The 20382-nt window shown below is 49.9% G+C and overlaps 1 protein-coding gene across 8 annotated transcripts in view; it reads right to left on the bottom strand.

The window, feature by feature from the left end:
• Positions 1–6626: 6626 nt before the first annotated feature.
• The window catches only part of LOC121563988 (LIM domain only protein 7-like), a 131738-nt gene continuing 117982 nt past the window's right edge, over positions 6627–20382 (bottom strand). For 6 of the 8 annotated variants that reach the window (XM_045217923.1, XM_045217917.1, XM_045217943.1 and 3 more), the window contains 5 exons: positions 18359–18542; positions 17954–18226; positions 12625–12733; positions 9059–9161; positions 7361–7464 (listed from right to left, as the gene is read on the bottom strand). In XM_045217923.1, the coding sequence (XP_045073858.1) occupies positions 7442–7464; positions 9059–9161; positions 12625–12733; positions 17954–18226; positions 18359–18542 (692 nt within the window). In that variant the 3' untranslated portion in view covers positions 7361–7441. Of the gene's footprint in view, positions 7465–9058; positions 9162–12624; positions 12734–17953; positions 18227–18358; positions 18543–20382 lie in introns of all 8 variants that reach the window. The other 2 variants (XM_045217937.1, XM_045217953.1) reach the window with 2 other exon arrangements.

The raw sequence follows: 20382 nt of genomic DNA, 5'->3' as shown, positions 1-20382 counted from the left end.
AGGCACGGAGACCTCAACCTTCACTTCTCTTTCACTCTCACTCACTTCTCTTTTCTTCCTGCCTTCTTCCCGCTTTCTAGCTTCTACTAGCCACACCCTGGCTACTAGCCACACCCTGGCTACTACTGGTTTCTAAGCCCTAACGTTTCTTTACCACAATTTACATGCATTTATTTAATCATGGTTGCCAGTTTAATTACATCAAGTCGCCCAGTAAAGCCATATTTCTTTCTCCAAATATGTCCATATAACATTTCGTTTGTCTCGCATTTACATGTATTTCTTTGTCCGCAGTAAATTCTGGGACATCTTGTGAGGATCTTCCAACACATTGAGTATAGCCACGCGCTTGCAGCAGTTGAGAGTTTACGTGACTTGCACAAGCCTGGACATTTCCAGAAACGTGTTAATGCATAATTGGAGAGCGAGGGAGAGCGCGAGGGAGAGCGAGCGAGAGCGCGAGGGAGAGCGCGAGGGAGAGCGAGCGAGAGCGCGAGGGAGAGCGAGCGAGAGCGAGAGCGCGAGGGAGACCGCGAGGGAGAGCGCGAGGGAGAGCGTGAGGGAGAGCGCGAGGGAGAGCGCGAGAGAGAGCGCGAGAGAGAGCGAGAGCGCGAGCGAGAGCGCGAGCGAGAGCGCGAGGGAGAGCGCGAGAGAGAGCGCGAGCGAGAGCGCGAGGGAGAGCGCGAGGGAGAGCGCGAGCGAGAGCGCGAGGGAGAGCGCGAGAGAGAGCGCGAGCGAGAGCGCGAGGGAGAGCGCGAGAGAGAGCGCGAGCGAGAGCGCGAGCGAGAGCGCGAGGGAGAGCGCGAGCGAGAGCGCGAGGGAGAGCGCGAGGGAGAGCGCGAGAGAGAGCGCGAGGGAGAGCGCGAGGGAGAGCGCGAGAGAGAGCGCGAGGGAGAGCGCGAGAGAGAGCGCGAGAGAGAGCGCGAGAGAGAGCGCGAGGGAGAGCGCGAGAGAGAGCGCGAGAGAGAGCGTGCGAGAGAGAGCGCCAGAGTACGCGAGGGAGAGCGCGCGAGAGAGCGCCAGAGTACGTGAGGGAGAGCGAGCGAGAGAGAGCGCCAGAGTACGCGAGGGAGAGCGTGCGAGAGAGAGCGCCAGAGTATGCAAGGGAGAGCGTCTCCCGAGTGGCCTGAGAGAGTGGGGCCCGTTGAAGAGATGATACTCAATGCATACAGAGAACCCCCAGGGGTCAGATCCCAAATATACAGTGGGGGAAAAAAGTATTTAGTCAGCCACCAATTGTGCAAGTTCTCCCACTTAAAAAGATGAGAGAGGCCTGTAATTTTCATCATAGGTACACGTCAACTATGACAGACAAAATGAGGAAAAAAAATCCAGAAAATCACATTGTAGGATTTTTAATGAATTTATTTGCAAATTATGGTGGAAAATAAGTATTTGGTCAATAACAAAAGTTTCTCAATACTTTGTTATATACCCTTTGTTGGCAATGACACAGGTCAAATGTTTTCTGTAAGTCTTCACAAGGTTTTCACACACTGTTGCTGGTATTTTGGCCCATTCCTCCATGCAGATCTCCTCTAGAGCAGTGATGTTTTGGGGCTGTCGCTGGGCAACACAGACTTTCAACTACCTCCAAAGATTTTCTATGGGGTTGAGATCTGGAGACTGGCTAGGCCACTCCAGGACCTTGAAATGCTTCTTACGAAGCCACTCCTTCGTTACCCGGGCGGTGTGTTTGGGATCATTGTCATGCTGAAAGACCCAGCCACGTTTCATCTTCAATGCCCTTGCTGATGGAAGGAGGTTTTCACTCAAAATCTCACGATACATGGCCCCATTCATTCTTTCCTTTACACGGATCAGTCGTCCTGGTCCCTTTGCAGAAAAACAGCCACAAAGCATGATGTTTCCACCCCCATGCTTCACAGTAGGTATGGTGTTCTTTGGATACAACTCAGCATTCTTTGTCCTCCAAACACGACGAGTTGAGTTTTGACCAAAAAGTTCTCTCCTCGGTCCTCGGTGATTTTGGATTCATCTGACCATATGACATTCTCCCAATCCTCTTCTGGATCATCCAAATGCACTCTAGCAAACTTCAGACGGGCCTGGACATGTACTGGCTTAAGCAGGGGGACACGTCTGGCAATGCAGGATTTGAGTCCCTGGCGGCGTAGTGTGTTACTGATGGTAGGCTTTGTTACTTTGGTCCCAGCGCTCTGCAGGTCATTCACTAGGTCCCCCCATGTGGTTCGTTGATTTTGGCTCACCGTTCTTGTGATCATTTTGACCCCACGGGGTGAGATCTTGCGTGGAGCCCCAGATCGAGGGAGATTATCAGTGGTCTTGTATGTCTTCCATTTCCTAATAATTGCTCCCACAGTTGATTTCTTCAAACCAAGCTGCTTACCTATTGCAGATTCAGTCTTCCCAGCCTGGTGCAGGTCTACAATTTTTGTTTCTGGTGTCCTTTGACAGCTCTTTGGTCTTGGCCATAGTGGAGTTTGGAGTGTGACTGTTTGAGGTTGTGGACAGGTGTCTTTTATACTGATAACAAGTTCAAACAGGTGCCATTAATACAGGTAACGAGTGGAGGACAGAGGAGCCTCTTAAAGAAGAAGTTACAGGTATGTGAGAGCCAGATATCTTGCTTGTTTGTAGGTGACCAAATACTTATTTTCCACCATAATTTGCAAATAAATTCATTAAAAATCCTACAATGTGATTTTCTGGATTTTTTTCTCCTCAATTTGTCTGTCATAGTTGACGTGTACCTATGATGAAAATGACAGGCCTCTCATCTTTTTAAGTGGGAGAACTTGTACAATTGGTGGCTGACTAAATACTTTTTTTCCCCCACTGTAACTACTTCTGGTCCACTTAAAACACATATACAAATATAACTTAATATCCGTTAGTGACAATGTGGGCCCTCTACGATGAAATACGAGTGCCCACTCTTTCAAGTCCTCTGCTTCAGACCTCCTCATGGTCCCCATCACCAAGTCTGCGTCACAAATGACACCCTATACTCTATATAGCGCACTACTACATGGGGCTTTGGTCAAAGGTAGTGCGCTATACATGTACAGGGAGTAGGGTGCCATTTGGCACGTACTCCATGCTCTGTACCACATGACAGGACCTTTCCTTCTGATGTCACTATGACTACCTCATTATTATAAACATGTTTACCTAGAACGTCTCTGTAAGGAGACTGTCCTGACATCACCCCGTTATCATTATTATAAACATGTTTACCTAGAACGTCTCTGTAAGGAGACTGTACTGACATCACCCCCGTTATCATGTTTACCTAGAACGTCTCTGTACTGACATCAGACTCAGGTGCCTGACCTCCAACTCAATTTTATGTCAAGAGATTAATAACATCACTCATAGGAGATTGGATCTATAAAGACGTCAAAAAGATAGGGGGAGAGGAGAGAGAGGGGAGGGGAGGTGGGAAGGAGAGAGAGGGGAGGGGAGGTGGGAAGAGGAGAGAGGAGAGAGAGGAAGGGAGGGGAGGTGGGAAGGAGGGAGAGGAGAGAGAGGGAGGGGAGGTGGGAAGGAGAGAGAGGGGAGGGAGGTGGGAAGAGGAGAGAGGAGAGAGAGGGAGGAGGGGAGGTGGGAAGGAGAGAGGAGAGAGAGGGGAGGTGGGAAGAGGAGAGAGGGGAGGTGGGAAGGGGAGAGAGGGGAGGTGGGAAGAGGAGAGAGGGGAGGTGGGAAGAGGAGAGAGGGGAGGTGGGAAGGGGAGAGAGGAAGGGAAAGAGGGGGAGAGAGGGAGGAGAGGAGGAGAGGGCCCACTGCTGAAAGATGAACACAAGTCTACTGTATTTGATTTGGTTCATTAAATCATGATTGTGTGTACGTACGTTGTGTGTGTGTGAGCGAGCGAGCGTGTACGTGCACGCTGTGTGTGTGTGAGCGAGCGAGCGTGTACGTGCACGTTGTGTGTGTGAGCGAGCGAGCGTGTACGTGCACGCTGTGTGTAAGTGTGTTGTGATCAGGATAAAGATTACCAGAATCAGATGAAGGAACACATGATTTAATGCACTAATCTCAAATAATTTAACTTGTTTTCAACTTCTGCAGTGAGTACCCTCTCCACCTCCCTCCACTTCATTCTGATTGGCTGGGCTGGGCCTGGCAAACCCAGTGGGTGGGCCTATGCCCTCTCAGCCCAACTCATGGCTGAGCCCTTGTGAATTAGGGCCTATTGAATTTATTTCAATTGACTGATTCCCTTATATATATATACACTATAACTCAGTAAAATCTTTGAAATTGTTGCATTTATATTTTTCTTCAGTATAATACAATTGCTCAGAGATTGTTTAACAAGCAATACTTTTTTTCTCAAAAAGATGTGGGTAAAAATTGACACCCGTTTTCAATACCTCACCTTGCGAGGAGAACAGCACTGAGCCCTTTTATAAAATGCTTTATGAGATTTGAGAGCCAGGCCAACGCTGACTGGAGATTAAGTGGCAGGGCCAACGCTGACTGGAGATTAAGTGGCAGGGCCAACGCTGACTGGAGATTAAGTGGCAGGGCCAACGCTGACTGGATATTAAGTGGGAGGGCCAGGGCAAAACTGACTGGATATTAAGTGGGAGGGCCAACGCTGACTGGAGATTAAGTGGGAGGGCCAACGCTGACTGGAGATTAAGTGGGAGGGCCAGGCCAACGCTGACTGGATATTAAGTGGGAGGGCCAGGCCAACGCTGACTGGATATTAAGTGGGAGGGCCAGGCCAACGCTGACTGGAGATTAAGTGGGAGGGCCAGGCCAACACTGACTGGATATTAAGTGGGAGGGCCAGGCCAACGCTGACTGGAGATTAAGTGGGAGGGCCAGGCCAACGCTGACTGGAGATTAAGTGGGAGGGCCAGGCCAACGCTGACTGGATATTAAGTGGGAGGGCCAGGCCAACGCTGACTGGAGATTAAGTGGGAGGGCCAGGCCAACGCTGACTGGAGATTAAGTGGGAGGGCCAGGCCAACGCTGACTGGAGATTAAGTGGGAGGGCCAGGCCAACGCTGACTGGAGATTAAGTGGGAGGGCCAGGCCAACGCTGACTGGAGATTAAGTGGCAGGGCCAACGCTGACTGGAGATTAAGTGGCAGGGCCAACGCTGACTGGAGATTAAGTGGCAGGGCCAACGCTGACTGGATATTAAGTGGGAGGGCCAGGGCAAAACTGACTGGATATTAAGTGGGAGGGCCAACGCTGACTGGAGATTAAGTGGGAGGGCCAACGCTGACTGGAGATTAAGTGGGAGGGCCAGGCCAACGCTGACTGGATATTAAGTGGGAGGGCCAGGCCAACGCTGACTGGAGATTAAGTGGGAGGGCCAGGCCAACACTGACTGGATATTAAGTGGGAGGGCCAGGCCAACGCTGACTGGAGATTAAGTGGGAGGGCCAGGCCAACGCTGACTGGAGATTAAGTGGGAGGGCCAGGCCAACGCTGACTGGATATTAAGTGGGAGGGCCAGGCCAACGCTGACTGGAGATTAAGTGGGAGGGCCAGGCCAACGCTGACTGGAGATTAAGTGGGAGGGCCAGGCCAACGCTGACTGGAGATTAAGTGGGAGGGCCAGGCCAACGCTGACTGGAGATTAAGTGGGAGGGCCAGGCCAACGCTGACTGGAGATTAAGTGGGAGGGCCAGGCCAACGCTGACTGGAGATTAAGTGGGAGGGCCAGGCCAACGCTGACTGGAGATTAAGTGGGAGGGCCAACGCTGACTGGAGATTAAGTGGGAGGGCCAACGCTGACTGGAGATTAAGTGGGAGGGCCAGGCCAACGCTGACTGGAGATTAAGTGGGAGGGCCAGGCCAATGCTGACTGGAGATTAAGTGGGAGGGCCAGGCCAACGCTGACTGGAGATTAAGTGGGAGGGCCAACGCTGACTGGAGATTAAGTGGGAGGGCCAGGCCAACGCTGACTGGAGATTAAGTGGGAGGGCCAGGCCAACGCTGACTGGAGATTAAGTGGGAGGGCCAGGCCAACGCTGACTGGAGATTAAGTGGGAGGGCCAGGGCAAAACTGACTGGAGATTAAGTGGGAGGGCCAGGCCAACGCTGACTGGATATTAAGTGGGAGGGCCAGGGCAAAACTGACTGGAGATTAAGTGGGAGGGCCAGGCCAACGCTGACTGGAGATTAAGTGGGAGGGCCAGGCCAACGCTGACTGGATATTAAGTGGGAGGGCCAGGGCAAAACTGACTGGAGATTAAGTGGGAGGGCCAGGCCAACGCTGACTGGAGATTAAGTGGGAGGGCCAACGCTGACTGGAGATTAAGTGGGAGGGCCAACGCTGACTGGAGATTAAGTGGGAGGGCCAGGCCAACGCTGACTGGAGATTAAGTGGGAGGGCCAGGCCAACGCTGACTGGAGATTAAGTGGGAGGGCCAGGCCAACGCTGAGCTACAGAGGACCACGTAGGGTAGTGGTCCACTACTATTGACCAGGTCCATAGGGTAGTAGTTCACTTATAAATAGTGTGCCATTTGGTACAAATCCTATTTCAACATAGAAACCATCAAGTTCAACAACTTGAGGCCACAAACTGCCATCTAGTGGTGAAACATGGCCATGACGACCTGGTGGGACGTCCCACCCAATGTTCACAGACCGTATTCGGAAATAAAGAGATTCGATACTTTATCCTTTTTATTTACAAACAGTTTATAATGTACATTCCTTTCATAAGATGCCCCTTTATAATTCAGTGAACAATACAATTAGCTTCCAAAGTCAACCAACCCCAAAAGTGTACTTTTAGTGACATGCTAGGATGATTAACTTGTGAAGGTCTTTTTTTTCCCCCACCACTTGTTTGTGCTACTAATATTATAGACACCTCAACAAGGAACATACAAAATAATCTCAATAAAACATATTTCGACACACACGAAGCCCACAGTCTAACTTCGGGTAGAAAGAAAAGCGCTAAGAGAAGTAGGTCACACACTATGATTACACTCACATTTAATAGAGTCATTTAATTAGAGCCTCATTTATCAATTACTTTATCAACAAGAAAAACATATCCAGAGTACAAATGTGATTTTAAACTCCCTATAGCTCTTAATAACACATGTCCAGTTATTGTTGCGGATAGAAATCTATTGCATATTAAAAAGCTATGGACAAGTTCAGTTGTTACTTAACTAGGAAGAACACCAAGAGTGAATCTTAGTCAGAGACAGAGTGTGTACCAAATGGTAACCCCACTCCCTATATAGTGCACTACTTTTGACCAGAGACCTATGTGTAAGTGCACTATGTAGGGAATAGGGGTGCCATTTGAGTCAGACGTAGTATATAACCGGTGCATTATTCCCTCAAGGTTGACCGGGTCTTATTACTACGTGGTCAACGTGAGGTCAACGTGAGGTCACAGTCAAGCTGGCCACCGTGTTGGAGGGCGGTCGTCGTCGTCTCTTCCTCAATCTGCTGCAATGCATTCTGGTCACAGGGAGCTGGCAAGTCGGGCTGAAGGGTCAAAAAGAGACAACTCTGATCACGTCTGATCTTAATAAGGTCATCTGATGTAGTAATTACACATCTAATTACAGAGTATCAGTACTGGATAGCGAAACCAAGACGACAGTCCTTCCTGTCTTTTCAGAATAGACATTCATCCTGTTCATGTCAGGTATGTGCTCATTGGAGGCGCTTTAATTCCATCAGCCAGTGACAGAGCGGGTGGATAAGTGGAATGTCCAGCAGAGTAAAATGACTTGGATACATGGAGGGGCTGAGTGAAGTGAGATTCATGTTGCTCATAGTGCAGCCTAAACACACAACTATACTTCAACAGGCTAACAGTCCTATAGGACTCCTGTATGTACTGTATAAATGACTTCCACTGACCAACAGTCACATAGGACTCCTGTATGTACTGTATAAATGACTTCCACTGACCAACAGTCACATAGGACACCTGTATGTACTGTATAAATGACTTCCACTGACCAACAGTCACATAGGACTCCTGTATGTACTGTATAAATGACTTCCACTGACCAACAGTCACATAGGACTCCTGTATGTACTGTATAAATGACTTCCACTGACCAACAGTCCTATAGGACTCCTGTATGTACTGTATAAATGACTTCCACTGACCAACAGTCACATAGGACTCCTGTATGTACTGTATAAATGACTTCCACTGACCAACAGTCACATAGGACTCCTGTATGTACTGTATAAATGACTTCCACTGACCAACAGTCACATAGGACTCCTGTATGTACTGTATAAATGACTTCCACTGACCAACAGTCACATAGGACTCCTGTATGTACTGTATAAATGACTTCCACTGACCAACAGTCACATAGGACTCCTGTATGTACTGTATAAATGACTTCCACTGACCAACAGTCACATAGGACTCCTGTATGTACTGTATAAATGACTTCCACTGACTAACAGTCACATAGGACTCCTGTATGTACTGTATAAATGACTTCCACTGACCAACAGTCATATAGGACTCCTGTATGTACTGTATAAATGACTTCCACTAAACAAACAGTCACATAGGACTCCTGTATGTACTGTATAAATGACTTCCACTGACCAACAGTCACATAGGACTCCTGTATGTACTGTATAAATGACTTCCACTGACCAACAGTCCTATAGGACTCCTGTATGTACTGTATAAATGACTTCCACTGACCAACAGTCACATAGGACTCCTGTATGTACTGTATAAATGACTTCCACTGACCAGTCACATAGGACTCCTGTATGTACTGTATAAATGACTTCCACTGACCAACAGTCACATAGGACTCCTGTATGTACTGTATAAATGACTTCCACTGACCAGTCACATAGGACTCCTGTATGTACTGTATAAATGACTTCCACTGACCAACAGTCACATAGGACTCCTGTATGTACTGTATAAATGACTTCCACTGACCAACAGTCACATAGGACTCCTGTATGTACTGTATAAATGACTTCCACTGACCAAGAGTCATATAGGACTTTTGTATGTACTGTATAAATGACTTCCACTGACCAACAGTCACATAGGACTCCTGTATGTACTGTATAAATGACTTACACTTGAGTCGGATGTAGCAGGGTTCACAGTAAGGCTTCCTGTTTCTGATTCGGATCTGGGTTCTGACTTCTGACCCTCCAAGATGGCACTGGCAGTCCACACACTGCGGGAGAGGAGAGATGACAGGACTGTGAATCAGGAGGATCAACTAAAACACTGACTATGATTAGCTTCATTCCACCAGTGATTATCCAAAGCAAGCAGCTGTAAGCAAAGCAGTGCATGTTAGCATTACCAGCCATCACCATCCCTACCACCACGGAGAGAGTTAGCATCACCATCCCTACCACCACGGTTAGAGTTAGCATCACCATCCCTACCACCACGGTTAGCGTTAGCATCCCTACCACCACGGTTAGCGTTAGCATCCCTACCACCACGGTTAGCGTTAGCATCACCATCCCTACCACCACGGTTAGCGTTAGCATCACCATCCCTACCACCACGGAGAGAGTTAGCATCACCATCCCTACCACCACGGAGAGAGTTAGCATCACCATCCCTACCACCACGGAGAGAGTTAGCATCACCATCCCTACCACCACGTGAGTGTGTGAAAGGACAGGATTAACACCAAACAAGCAGTGTTAAGAGAGAGAGGGTGATGCAGGGAGAAACCAGCAGTGTTAAAAGAGAGAGAGGGTGATGCAGGGAGAAACCAGCAGTGTTAAAAGAGAGAGAGGGTGATGCACGGAGAAACCAGCAGCGTTAAAAGAGAGAGGGTGATGCAGGGAGAAACCAGCAGCGTTAAAAGAGAGAGGGTGATGCAGGGAGAAACCAGCAGCGTTAAAATAGAGAGGGTGAGGCAGGGAGAAACCAGCAGCGTTAAAAGAGAGAGGGTGATGCAGGGAGAAACCAGCAGCGTTAAAATAGAGAGGGTGAGGCAGGGAGAAACCAGCAGTGTTAAAATAGAGAGGGTGAGGCAGGGAGAAACCAGCAGCGTTAAAAGAGAGAGGGTGAGGCAGGGAGAAACCAGCAGCGTTAAAAGAGAGAGGGTGATGCAGGGAGAAACCAGCAGTGTTAAAGAGAGAGAGGGTAATGCAGGGAGAAACCAGCAGCGTTAAAAGAGAGAGGGTGATGCAGGGAGAAACCAGCAGCGTTAAAAGAGAGAGGGTGATGCAGGGAGAAACCAGCAGCGTTAAAAGAGAGGGTGATGCAGGGAGAAACCAGCAGCGTTAAAATAGAGAGGGTGAGGCAGGGAGAAACCAGCAGCGTTAAAAGAGAGAGGGTGATGCAGGGAGAAACCAGCAGCGTTAAAATAGAGAGGGTGAGGCAGGGAGAAACCAGCAGTGTTAAAATAGAGAGGGTGAGGCAGGGAGAAACCAGCAGCGTTAAAAGAGAGAGGGTGAGGCAGGGAGAAACCAGCAGCGTTAAAAGAGAGAGGGTGATGCAGGGAGAAACCAGCAGTGTTAAAGAGAGAGAGGGTGATGCAGGGAGAAACCAGCAGCGTTAAAAGAGAGAGGGTGATGCAGGGAGAAACCAGCAGCGTTAAAAGAGAGGGTGATGCAGGTTGAAACCATCAGTGTTAAAAGAGAGAGGGTGATGCAGGGAGAAACCAGCAGTGTTAAGAGAGAGGGTGATGCAGGGAGAAACCAGCAGCGTTAAAAGAGCGAGGGTGAGGCAGGGAGAAACCAGCAGCGTTAAGAGAGAGGGTGAGGCAGGGAGAAACCAAGAAAGGTGCACCCCATGGATTCCCGTCAGATCTGAACAACCCTCCATACAGTTAGAACAGCCAATGAGCAGAGCAGAAGCAGGATATGTAAGTAGCTAAGCAGGTGAAGCCAGTCAGTCAGTCTGCTACTGCCCATGTGAAGCCATAGTGAAGCCAGTCTGCTACAGTGCCCAGGTGAAGCCATAGTGAAGCCAGTCAGTCAGTCTGCTACAGTGCCCAGGTGAAGCCATAGTGAAGCCAGTCAGTCAGTCTGCTACAGTGCCCAGGTGAAGCCATAGTGAAGCCAGTCAGTCAGTCTGCTACAGTGCCCAGGTGAAGCCATAGTGAAGCCAGTCAGTCAGTCTGCTACAGTGCCCAGGTGAAGCCATAGTGAAGCCAGTCAGTCAGTCTGCTACAGTGCCCAGGTGAAGCCATAGTGAAGCCAGTCAGTCAGTCTGCTACAGTGCCCAGGTGAAGCCATAGTGAAGCCAGTCAGTCAGTCTGCTACAGTGCCCAGGTGAAGCCATAGTGAAGCCAGTCAGTCAGTCTGCTACAGTGCCCAGGTGAAGCCATAGTGAAGCCAGTCAGTCAGTCTGCTACAGTGCCCAGGTGAAGCCATAGTGAAGCCAGTCAGTCAGTCTGCTACAGTGCCCAGGTGAAGCCATAGTGAAGCCAGTCAGTCAGTCTGCTACAGTGCCCAGGTGAAGCCATAGTGAAGCCAGTCAGTCAGTCTGCTACAGTGCCCAGGTGAAGCCATAGTGAAGCCAGTCAGTCTGCTACAGTGCCCAGGTGAAGCCATAGTGAAGCCAGTCAGTCAGTCTGCTACAGTGCCCAGGTGAAGCCATAGTGAAGCCAGTCAGTCAGTCTGCTACAGTGCCCAGGTGAAGCTATAGTGAAGCCAGTCAGTCAGTCTGCTACAGTGCCCAGGTGAAGCCATAGTGAAGCCAGTCAGTCAGTCTGCTACAGTGCCCATGTGAAGCCAGTCAGTCAGTCTGCTACAGTGCCCAGGTGAAGCCATAGTGAAGCCAGTCAGTCAGTCTGCTACAGTGCCCAGGTGAAGCCAGTCAGTCAGTCTGCTACAGTGCCCAGGTGAAGCCAGTCAGTCAGTCTGCTACAGTGCCCAGGTGAAGCCAGTCAGTCAGTCTGCTACAGTGCCCAGGTGAAGCCAGTCAGTCAGTCTGCTACAGTGCCCAGGTGAAGCCAGTCAGTCAGTCTGCTACAGTGCCCAGGTGAAGCCAGTCAGTCAGTCTGCTACAGTGCCCAGGTGAAGCCAGTCAGTCAGTCTGCTACTGCCCATGTGAAGCCATAGTGAAGCCAGTCAGTCAGTCTGCTACAGTGCCCAGGTGAAGCCAGTCAGTCAGTCTGCTACAGTGCCCAGGTGAAGCCAGTCAGTCAGTCTGCTACAGTGCCCAGGTGAAGCCAGTCAGTCAGTCTGCTACAGTGCCCAGGTGAAGCCAGTCAGTCAGTCTGCTACTGCCCATGTGAAGCCATAGTGAAGCCAGTCAGTCAGTCAGTCTGCTACAGTGCCCAGGTGAAGCCAGTCAGTCAGTCTGCTACAGTGCCCAGGTGAAGCCAGTCAGTCAGTCTGCTACAGTGCCCAGGTGAAGCCATAGTGAAGCCAGTCAGTCAGTCTGCTACAGTGCCCAGGTGAAGCCAGTCAGTCAGTCTGCTACAGTGCCCATGTGAAGCCAGTCAGTCAGTCTGCTACAGTGCCCAGGTGAAGCCAGTCAGTCAGTCTGCTACAGTGCCCAGGTGAAGCCATAGTGAAGCTAGTCAGTCAGTCTGCTACAGTGCCCATTTGCTCATGCTGTGAAGGGTCATTGAGTGTGCTGACTGAGTTTGGTAGTGATGACCCATCTCTCCGACCAGCTGAATGAGCTCCACACCAAACCAGCCCTGCCGGCCAGCCTCTCACCTGAAAGCAGGCCAGGTGGAAGCGGAGGCTCAGGGTCTCGATGACCATGACAGCACCCCTGCCCAGAGGACAGTCACACACTGAACACACCTGACGAGAAGTCCCCACCCTGCAGGTTGGTTAGGGAGGGAACGGGAACACACGGAAAGAAAACAGGATGAGAGAGGGGGATCGCAGAGGGACCGGACTGATCCAAAAACACACGTCTGGGGGCACCATCCATTGAAAAGGTGTCATCCTACAAATGCATTGGTATATGTGCTGGACAATAAGCTACAAGTTCATGAGGAAACTAAAACTGGGGTTTTATTTTCTCAAAAAGAAAAGACGCTTGACTGGATGACCAGGTTACAGCACTGAAACTCCCAGAGATCCACCCTGGGATCAGACTGGATGACCAGGTTACAGCACTGAAACTCCCAGAGATCCGTCCTGGGATCAGACTGGATGACCAGGTTACAGCACTGAAACTCCCAGAGATCCATCCTGGGATCAGACTGGATGACCAGGTTACAGCACTGAAACTCCCAGAGATCTGTCCTGGGATCAGACTGGATGATCAGGTTACAGCACTGAAACTCCCAGAGATCCGTCCTGGGATCAGACTGGATGACCAGGTTACAGCACTGAAACTCCCAGAGATCCGTCCTGGGATCAGACTGGATGACCAGGTTACAGCACTGAAACTCCCAGAGATCCATCCTGGGATCAGACTGGATGACCAGGTTACAGCACTGAAACTCCCAGAGATCCATCCTGGGATCAGACTGGATGACCAGGTTACAGCACTGAAACTCCCAGAGATCCATCCTGGGATCAGACTGGATGACCAGGTTACAGCACTGAAACTCCCAGAGATCCGTCCTGGGATCAGACTGGATGACCAGGTTACAGCACTGAAACTCCCAGAGATCCGTCCTGGGATCAGACTGGATGACCAGGTTACAGCACTGAAACTCCCAGAGATCCATCCTGGGATCAGACTGGATGACCAGGTTACAGCACTGAAACTCCCAGAGATCCGTCCTGGGATCAGACTGGATGACCAGGTTACAGCACTGAAACTCCCAGAGATCCGTCCTGGGATCAGACTGGATGACCAGGTTACAGCACTGAAACTCCCAGAGATCCATCCTGGGATCAGACTGGATGACCAGGTTACAGCACTGAAACTCCCAGAGATCCGTCCTGGGATCAGACTGGATGACCAGGTTACAGCACTGAAACTCCCAGAGATCCGTCCTGGGATCAGACTGGATGACCAGGTTACAGCACTGAAACTCAAAGATACAGTGCATTCGTTAAGTATTCAGACCCCTTGACTTTTTCCACATTGTTACGTTACACCCTTACACTAAAATGGATTAAATGAAAAATGTTCCTCTATCGACACACAATACCCCATAATGATAAACGTGAACAGGTTTTTTAAAATAAACAGTAATACCTTATTTACATAAGTATTCAGACCCTTTGCTAAGAGATTCGAAATTGAGCTCAGGTGCATCCTGTTTCCATTGATCATCCTTGATTCTACAACTTGATTGGATTCCACCTGTGGTAAATTCAATTGATTGGACATGATTTGGAAAGGCACACACCTGTCTATATAAAGGTCCCACAGTTGGCAGTGCATGTCAGAGCAAAAACCAAGCCATGAGGTTGAAGGAATTGTCCGTAGAGCTCCGAGACAGGATTGTGTCGAGGCACAGATCTGGGGAAGGGTACCAAAAAATGTCTGCAGCATCGAAGGTCCCCAAGAACCCAGTGGCCTCCATCATTCTTAAATGGAAGAAGTTTGAAACCACCAAGACTCTTCCTAGAGCTGGCCGCCCGGCCAAACTGAGCAATCGGGGGAGAAGGGCCTTGGTCAGGGAGGTGACCAAGAACCCGATGGTCACTTTGACAGAGCTCCAGAGTTCCTCTGTGGAGATGGGAGAACCTTCCAGAAGGACAACCATCTCTGCAGCACTCCACCAATCTGGCCTTTATGGTAGAGCAGGCAGACGGAAGCCACTCCTCAGTAAAAGGCACATGACAGCCCGCTTGGAGTTTGCCAAAAGGCACCTAAAGGACTCTCAGACCATGAGAAACAAGATTCTCTGGTCTGATGAAACCAAGATTAAACTCTTTGGCCTGAATACCAAGCGTCACATCTGGAGGAAACCTGGCACCATCCCTACGGTGAAGCATGGTGGTGGCAGCATCATGCTGTGGGGATGTTTTTCAGCGGTGGGGACTGGGAGACTAGTCAGGATCGAGGGAAAGACGAACTGAGCAAAGTACAGAGAGATCCTTGATGAAAACCTGCTCCAGAGCGCTCAGGACCTCAGACTGGGGTGAACGTTCACCTTCCAACAGGACAACAACCCTAAGCACACATCCAAGACAACGCAGGAGTGGCTTCTGGACAGGTCTCGTCATACCCAAGAAGACTCTAGGCTGTAATCACTGCTGAAGAGGCTTCAACAAAGTACTGAGTAATGGGTCTGAATACTTATGGAAATGTAATATCAGTTTTTTATTTGTAATAAATGTGCAAAAATGTCAAATAGTCAATCAATCAATCAATTTTATTTTATATAGCCCTTCTTACATCAGCTAATATCTCGAAGTGCTGTACAGAAACCCAGCCTAAAACCCCAAACAGCTAGTAATGCAGGTGTAGAAGCACGGTGGCTAGGAAAAACTCCCTAGAAAGGCGAAAACCTAGGAAGAAACCTAGAGAGGAACCAGGCTATGAGGGGTGGCCAGTCCTCTTCTGGCTGTGCCGGGTGAAGATTATAACAGAACCATGCCAAGATGTTCAAAAATGTTCATAAGTGACAAGCATGGTCAAATAATAATCAGGAATAAATCTCAGTTGGCTTTTCATAGCCGATCATTAAGAGTTGAAAACAGCAGGTCTGGGACAGGTAGGGGTTCCATAACCGCAGGCAGAACAGTTGAAACTGGAATAGCAGCAAGGCCAGGCGGACTGGGGACAGCAAGGAGTCACCACGGCCGGTAGTCCCGACGTATGGTCCTAGGTGCTCAGGTCTCTCAGTTGGCTTTTCATAGCCGATCATTAAGAGTTGAAAACAGCAGGTCTGGGACAGGTAGGGGTTTCGTAACCGCAGGCAGAACAGTTGAAACTGGAATAGCAGCAAGGCCAGGCGGACTGGGGACAGCAAGGTGTCATCATGCCCGGTAGTCCTATGGCTCAGGTTCTCAGAGAGAAAGAGAGAACGAGAGAATTAGAGAGAGCATACTTAAATTCACACAGGACACTGGATAAGACAGGAGAAGTACTCCAGGTATAACCAACTAACCCCAGCCCCCCGACACATAAACTACTGCAGCATAAATACTGGAGGCTGAGACAGGAGCGGTCCGGAGACACTGTGGCCCCATCCGAAGAAACCCCGGACAGGGCCAAACAGGAAGGATATAACCCCACCCACTCTGCCAAAGCACAGCCCCCGCACCACCAGAGGGATATCCTCAACCACCAACTTACAATCCTGAGACAAGGCCGAGTATAGCCCACAGAGGTCTCCACCACAGCACAAACCAAGGGGGGGCGCCAACCCAGACAGGAAGATCACGTCAGTAACTCAACCCACTCAAGTGACGCACCCCTCCCAGGGACGGCATGAAAGAGCACCAGCAAGCCAGTGACTCAGCCCCTGCAACAGGGTTAGAGGCAGAGAACCCCAGTGGAGAGGGGAACCGGCCCGGCAGAGACAGCAAGGGCTGTTCGTTGCTCCAGAGCCTTTCCGTTCACCTTCACACTCCTGGGCCAGACTACACTCAATCATATGACCTACTGAAGAGATAAGTCTTCAGTAAAGACTTAAAGGTTGAGACCGAGTCTGCGTCTCTCACATGGGTAGGCAGACTGTTCCATAAAAATGGAGATCTATAGGAGAAAGCCCTGCCTCCCGCTGTTTGCTTAGAAATTCTAGGGACAATTAGGAGGCCTGCGTCTTGTGACCGTAGCGTACGTATTGGTATGTACGGCAGGACCAACTCGGAAAGATAGGTAGGAGCAAGCCCATGTAACGCTTTATAGGTTAACAGTAAAACCTTGAAATCAGCACTTGCCTTAACAGGAAGCCAGTGTAGGGAAGCTAGCACTGGAGTAATATGATCAAATTTCTTGGTTCTAGTCAGGATTCTAGCAGCCGTATTTAGCACTAACTGAAGTTTATTTAGTGCTTTATCCGGGTAGCCGGAAAATAGAGCATTGCAGTAGTCTAACCTAGAAGTAACAAATGCATGGATTAATTTTTCTGCATCATTTTTGGACAGAAAATTTCTGATTTTTGCAATGTTACGTAGATGGAAAAAAGCTGTCCTTGAAACAGTCTTGATATGTTCGTCAAAAGAGAGATCAGGGTCAAGAGTAACGCCGAGGTCCTTCACAGTTTTATTTGAGACGACTTTACAACCATCAAGATGAATTGTCAGATTTAACAGAAGATCTCTTTGTTTCTTGGGACCTAGAACAAGCATCTCTGTTTTGTCCGAGTTTAAAAGTAAAAAGTTTTCAGCCATCCACTTCCTTATGTCTGAAACACAGGCTTCTAGCGAGGGCAATTTTGGGGCTTCACCATGTTTCATTGAAATGTACAGCTGTGTGTCATCCGCATAGCAGTGAAAGTTAACATTATGTTTTCGAATAACATCCCCAAGAGGTAAAATATATAGTGAAAACAATAGTGGTCCTAAAACGGAACCTTGAGGAACACCGAAATGTACAGTTGATTTGTCGGAGGACAGACCATTCACAGAGACAAACTGATATCTTTCCGACAGGTAAGATCTAAACCAGGCCAGAACTTGTCCGTGTAGACCAATTTGGGTTTCCAGTCTCTCCAAAAGAATGTGGTGATCGATGGTGTCAAAGGCAGCACTAAGGTCTAGTAGCACGAGGACAGATGCAGAGCCTCGGTCTGACGCCATTAAAAGGTCATTTACCACCTTCACAAGTGCAGTCTCAGTGCTATGATGGGGTCTAAAACCAGACTGAAGCATTTCGTACACATTGTTTGTCTTCAGAAAGGCAGTGAGTTGCTGCGCAACAGCTTTTTCAAAAATTTTTGAGAGGAATGGAAGATTCGATATAGGCCGATAGTTTTTTTTTTTTATAGTCTATTTTTGCTTTGTCATTATGGGGTATTGTGTGCAGATTGAGGAAAAAAACTATTGAATCCATTTTAGAATATGGCTGTAACGTAACAAAATGTGGAAAAAGTCAAGGGGTCTGAATACTTTCAGAACGCACTGTACATATTAAACATACAACACACAAAACACACAGCGCAAGTCCTAATTGGTCTGTTACCGATCGCGCTGCTGTGAGCCGGGTCGTGATTCGCCGGTGGCGGGTTCCTCTCCGGGGTTGGGCGGGGTGGAAGAGGTGCTGAAGGGGCGGGGCCAGGTAGGGCTGTGTTTCTGGGTCCCGTTAGAGTAACCCCCCAGGGCCCCACCCATGCTGTGCCGAGAGGAGGGGGGACGGTACGGGGCGGTGAAACCCAGGGAGGAGTGGGGGCGTTGGGGGTTAGAGGGTAGGGACGGGGAGGAGGTGGTTGAGGGAAGGTTGTCCAGAGACTCGTACCTGTCGAGAGGTCAGACGGAGAGGTCAGATGACACAGGTAACGTAGAGACGGGGGGTTCGTTCCAAAATGGCACCCTATTCCCACCCACACACACACACAGACAGACAGACAGACAGAACCCCCCCCCTTACCTCCTCATTGGCCCTCGCCGGTTAACGGGCTGTTTGTTGATCGAGGTGGAGCGTTGTCGTATCCAGCTGTTGTCGGTCAGTAGAGCAGTCCTCCTCTTCATCTCCTCCAGGATCTGTTGCCTATCAGCCTCTACTAACGACATGCTCTGACGCTGCTTCCTCCTAGGGACCTCCCTGGTACCGCCTAATAACCAACCAGAGAGCAGAGTCACCACAGTATAACCAATCAGATCAATAGTCACTGCAGCAAGACCAATTTTTTTTTAAAGGACAGTCATTTGAGCATTGTCCAATGAGTGAAGAGTATTATTCCAACAGGACCAATAGGTGAAGAGAACCCCTCTATCACAATATAAAAAAGGTGAGGAGAGTAATTACCAGCTCCACCACTGACTCCATTCTCCCTGGGCCTAGGCTAAATGAAGGGACTGGTTACCAACCCCACCACTGACTCCATTCTCCCTGGGCCTAGGCTAAATGAGGGGACTGGTTACCAACCCCACCACTGACTCCATTCTCCCTGGGCCTAGGCTAAATGACTGGTTACCAACCCCACCACTGACTCCATTCTCCCTGGGCCTAGGCTAAATGAGAGGACTGGTTACCAACCCCACCACTGACTCCATTCTCCCTGGACCTAGGCTAAATGAGAGGACTGGTTACCAACCCCACCACTGACTCCACTCTCCCTGGGCCTAGGCTAAATGAGGGGACTGGTTACCAACCCCACCACTGACTCCATTCTCCCTGGGCCTAGGCTAAATGACTGGTTACCAACCCCACCACTGACTCCATTCTCCCTGGGCCTAGGCTAAATGAGGGGACTGGTTACCAACCCCACCACTGACTCCATTCTCCCTGGGCCTAGGCTAAATGAGAGGACTGGTTACCAACCCCACCACTGACTCCATTCTCCCTGGGCCTAGGCTAAATGACTGGTTACCAACCCCACCACTGACTCCATTCTCCCTGGGCCTAGGCTAAATGACTGGTTACCAACCCCACCACTGACTCCATTCTCCCTGGGCCTAGGCTAAATGAGGGGACTGGTTACCAACCCCACCACTGACTCCATTCTCCCTGGGCCTAGGCTAAATGAGAGGACTGGTTACCAACCCCACCACTGACTCCATTCTCCCTGGGCCTAGGCTAAATGAGGGGACTGGTTACCAACCCCACCACTGACTCCATTCTCCCTGGGCCTAGGCTAAATGAGGGGACTGGTTACCAACCCCACCACTGACTCCATTCTCCCTGGGCCTAGGCTAAATGAGAGGACTGGTTACCAACCCCACCACTGACTCCATTCTCCCTGGGCCTAGGCTAAATGAGGGGACTGGTTACCAACCCCACCACTGACTCCATTCTCCCTGGGCCTAGGCTAAATGAGAGGACTGGTTACCAACCCCACCACTGACTCCATTCTCCCTGGGCCTAGGCTAAATGAGAGGACTGGTTACCAACCCCACCACTGACTCCATTCTCCCTGGGCCTAGGCTAAATGAGGGGACTGGTTACCAACCCCACCACTGACTCCATTCTCCCTGGGTCTAGGCTAAATGAGGGGACTGGTTACCAACCCCACCACTGACTCCATTCTCCCTGGGCCTAGGCTAAATGAGAGGACTGGTTACCAACCCCACCACTGACTCCATTCTCCCTGGGCCTAGGCTAAATGACTGGTTACCAACCCCACCACTGACTCCATTCTCCCTGGGCCTAGGCTAAATGAGGGGACTGGTTACCAACCCCACCACTGACTCCATTCTCCCTGGGCCTAGGCTAAATGAGAGGACTGGTTACCAACCCCACCACTGACTCCATTCTCCCTGGGCCTAGGCTAAATGAGGGGACTGGTTACCAGCCCCACCACTGACTCCATTCTCCCTGGGCCTAGGCTAAATGAGAGGACTGGTTAACAGCCCCACCACTGACTCCATTCTCCCTGGGCCTAGGCTAAATGAGGGGACTGGTTACCAACCCCACCACTGACTCCATTCTCCCTGGGCCTAGGCTAAATGAGA

Source organism: Coregonus clupeaformis, chromosome 6 (assembly GCF_020615455.1).
Source record: "Coregonus clupeaformis isolate EN_2021a chromosome 6, ASM2061545v1, whole genome shotgun sequence".
Lineage (NCBI taxonomy): Eukaryota > Metazoa > Chordata > Actinopteri > Salmoniformes > Salmonidae > Coregonus > Coregonus clupeaformis.
The sequence above is the reverse complement of the archived record's forward strand: the minus strand, read 5'-3'. Positions and strand labels throughout refer to the sequence as shown.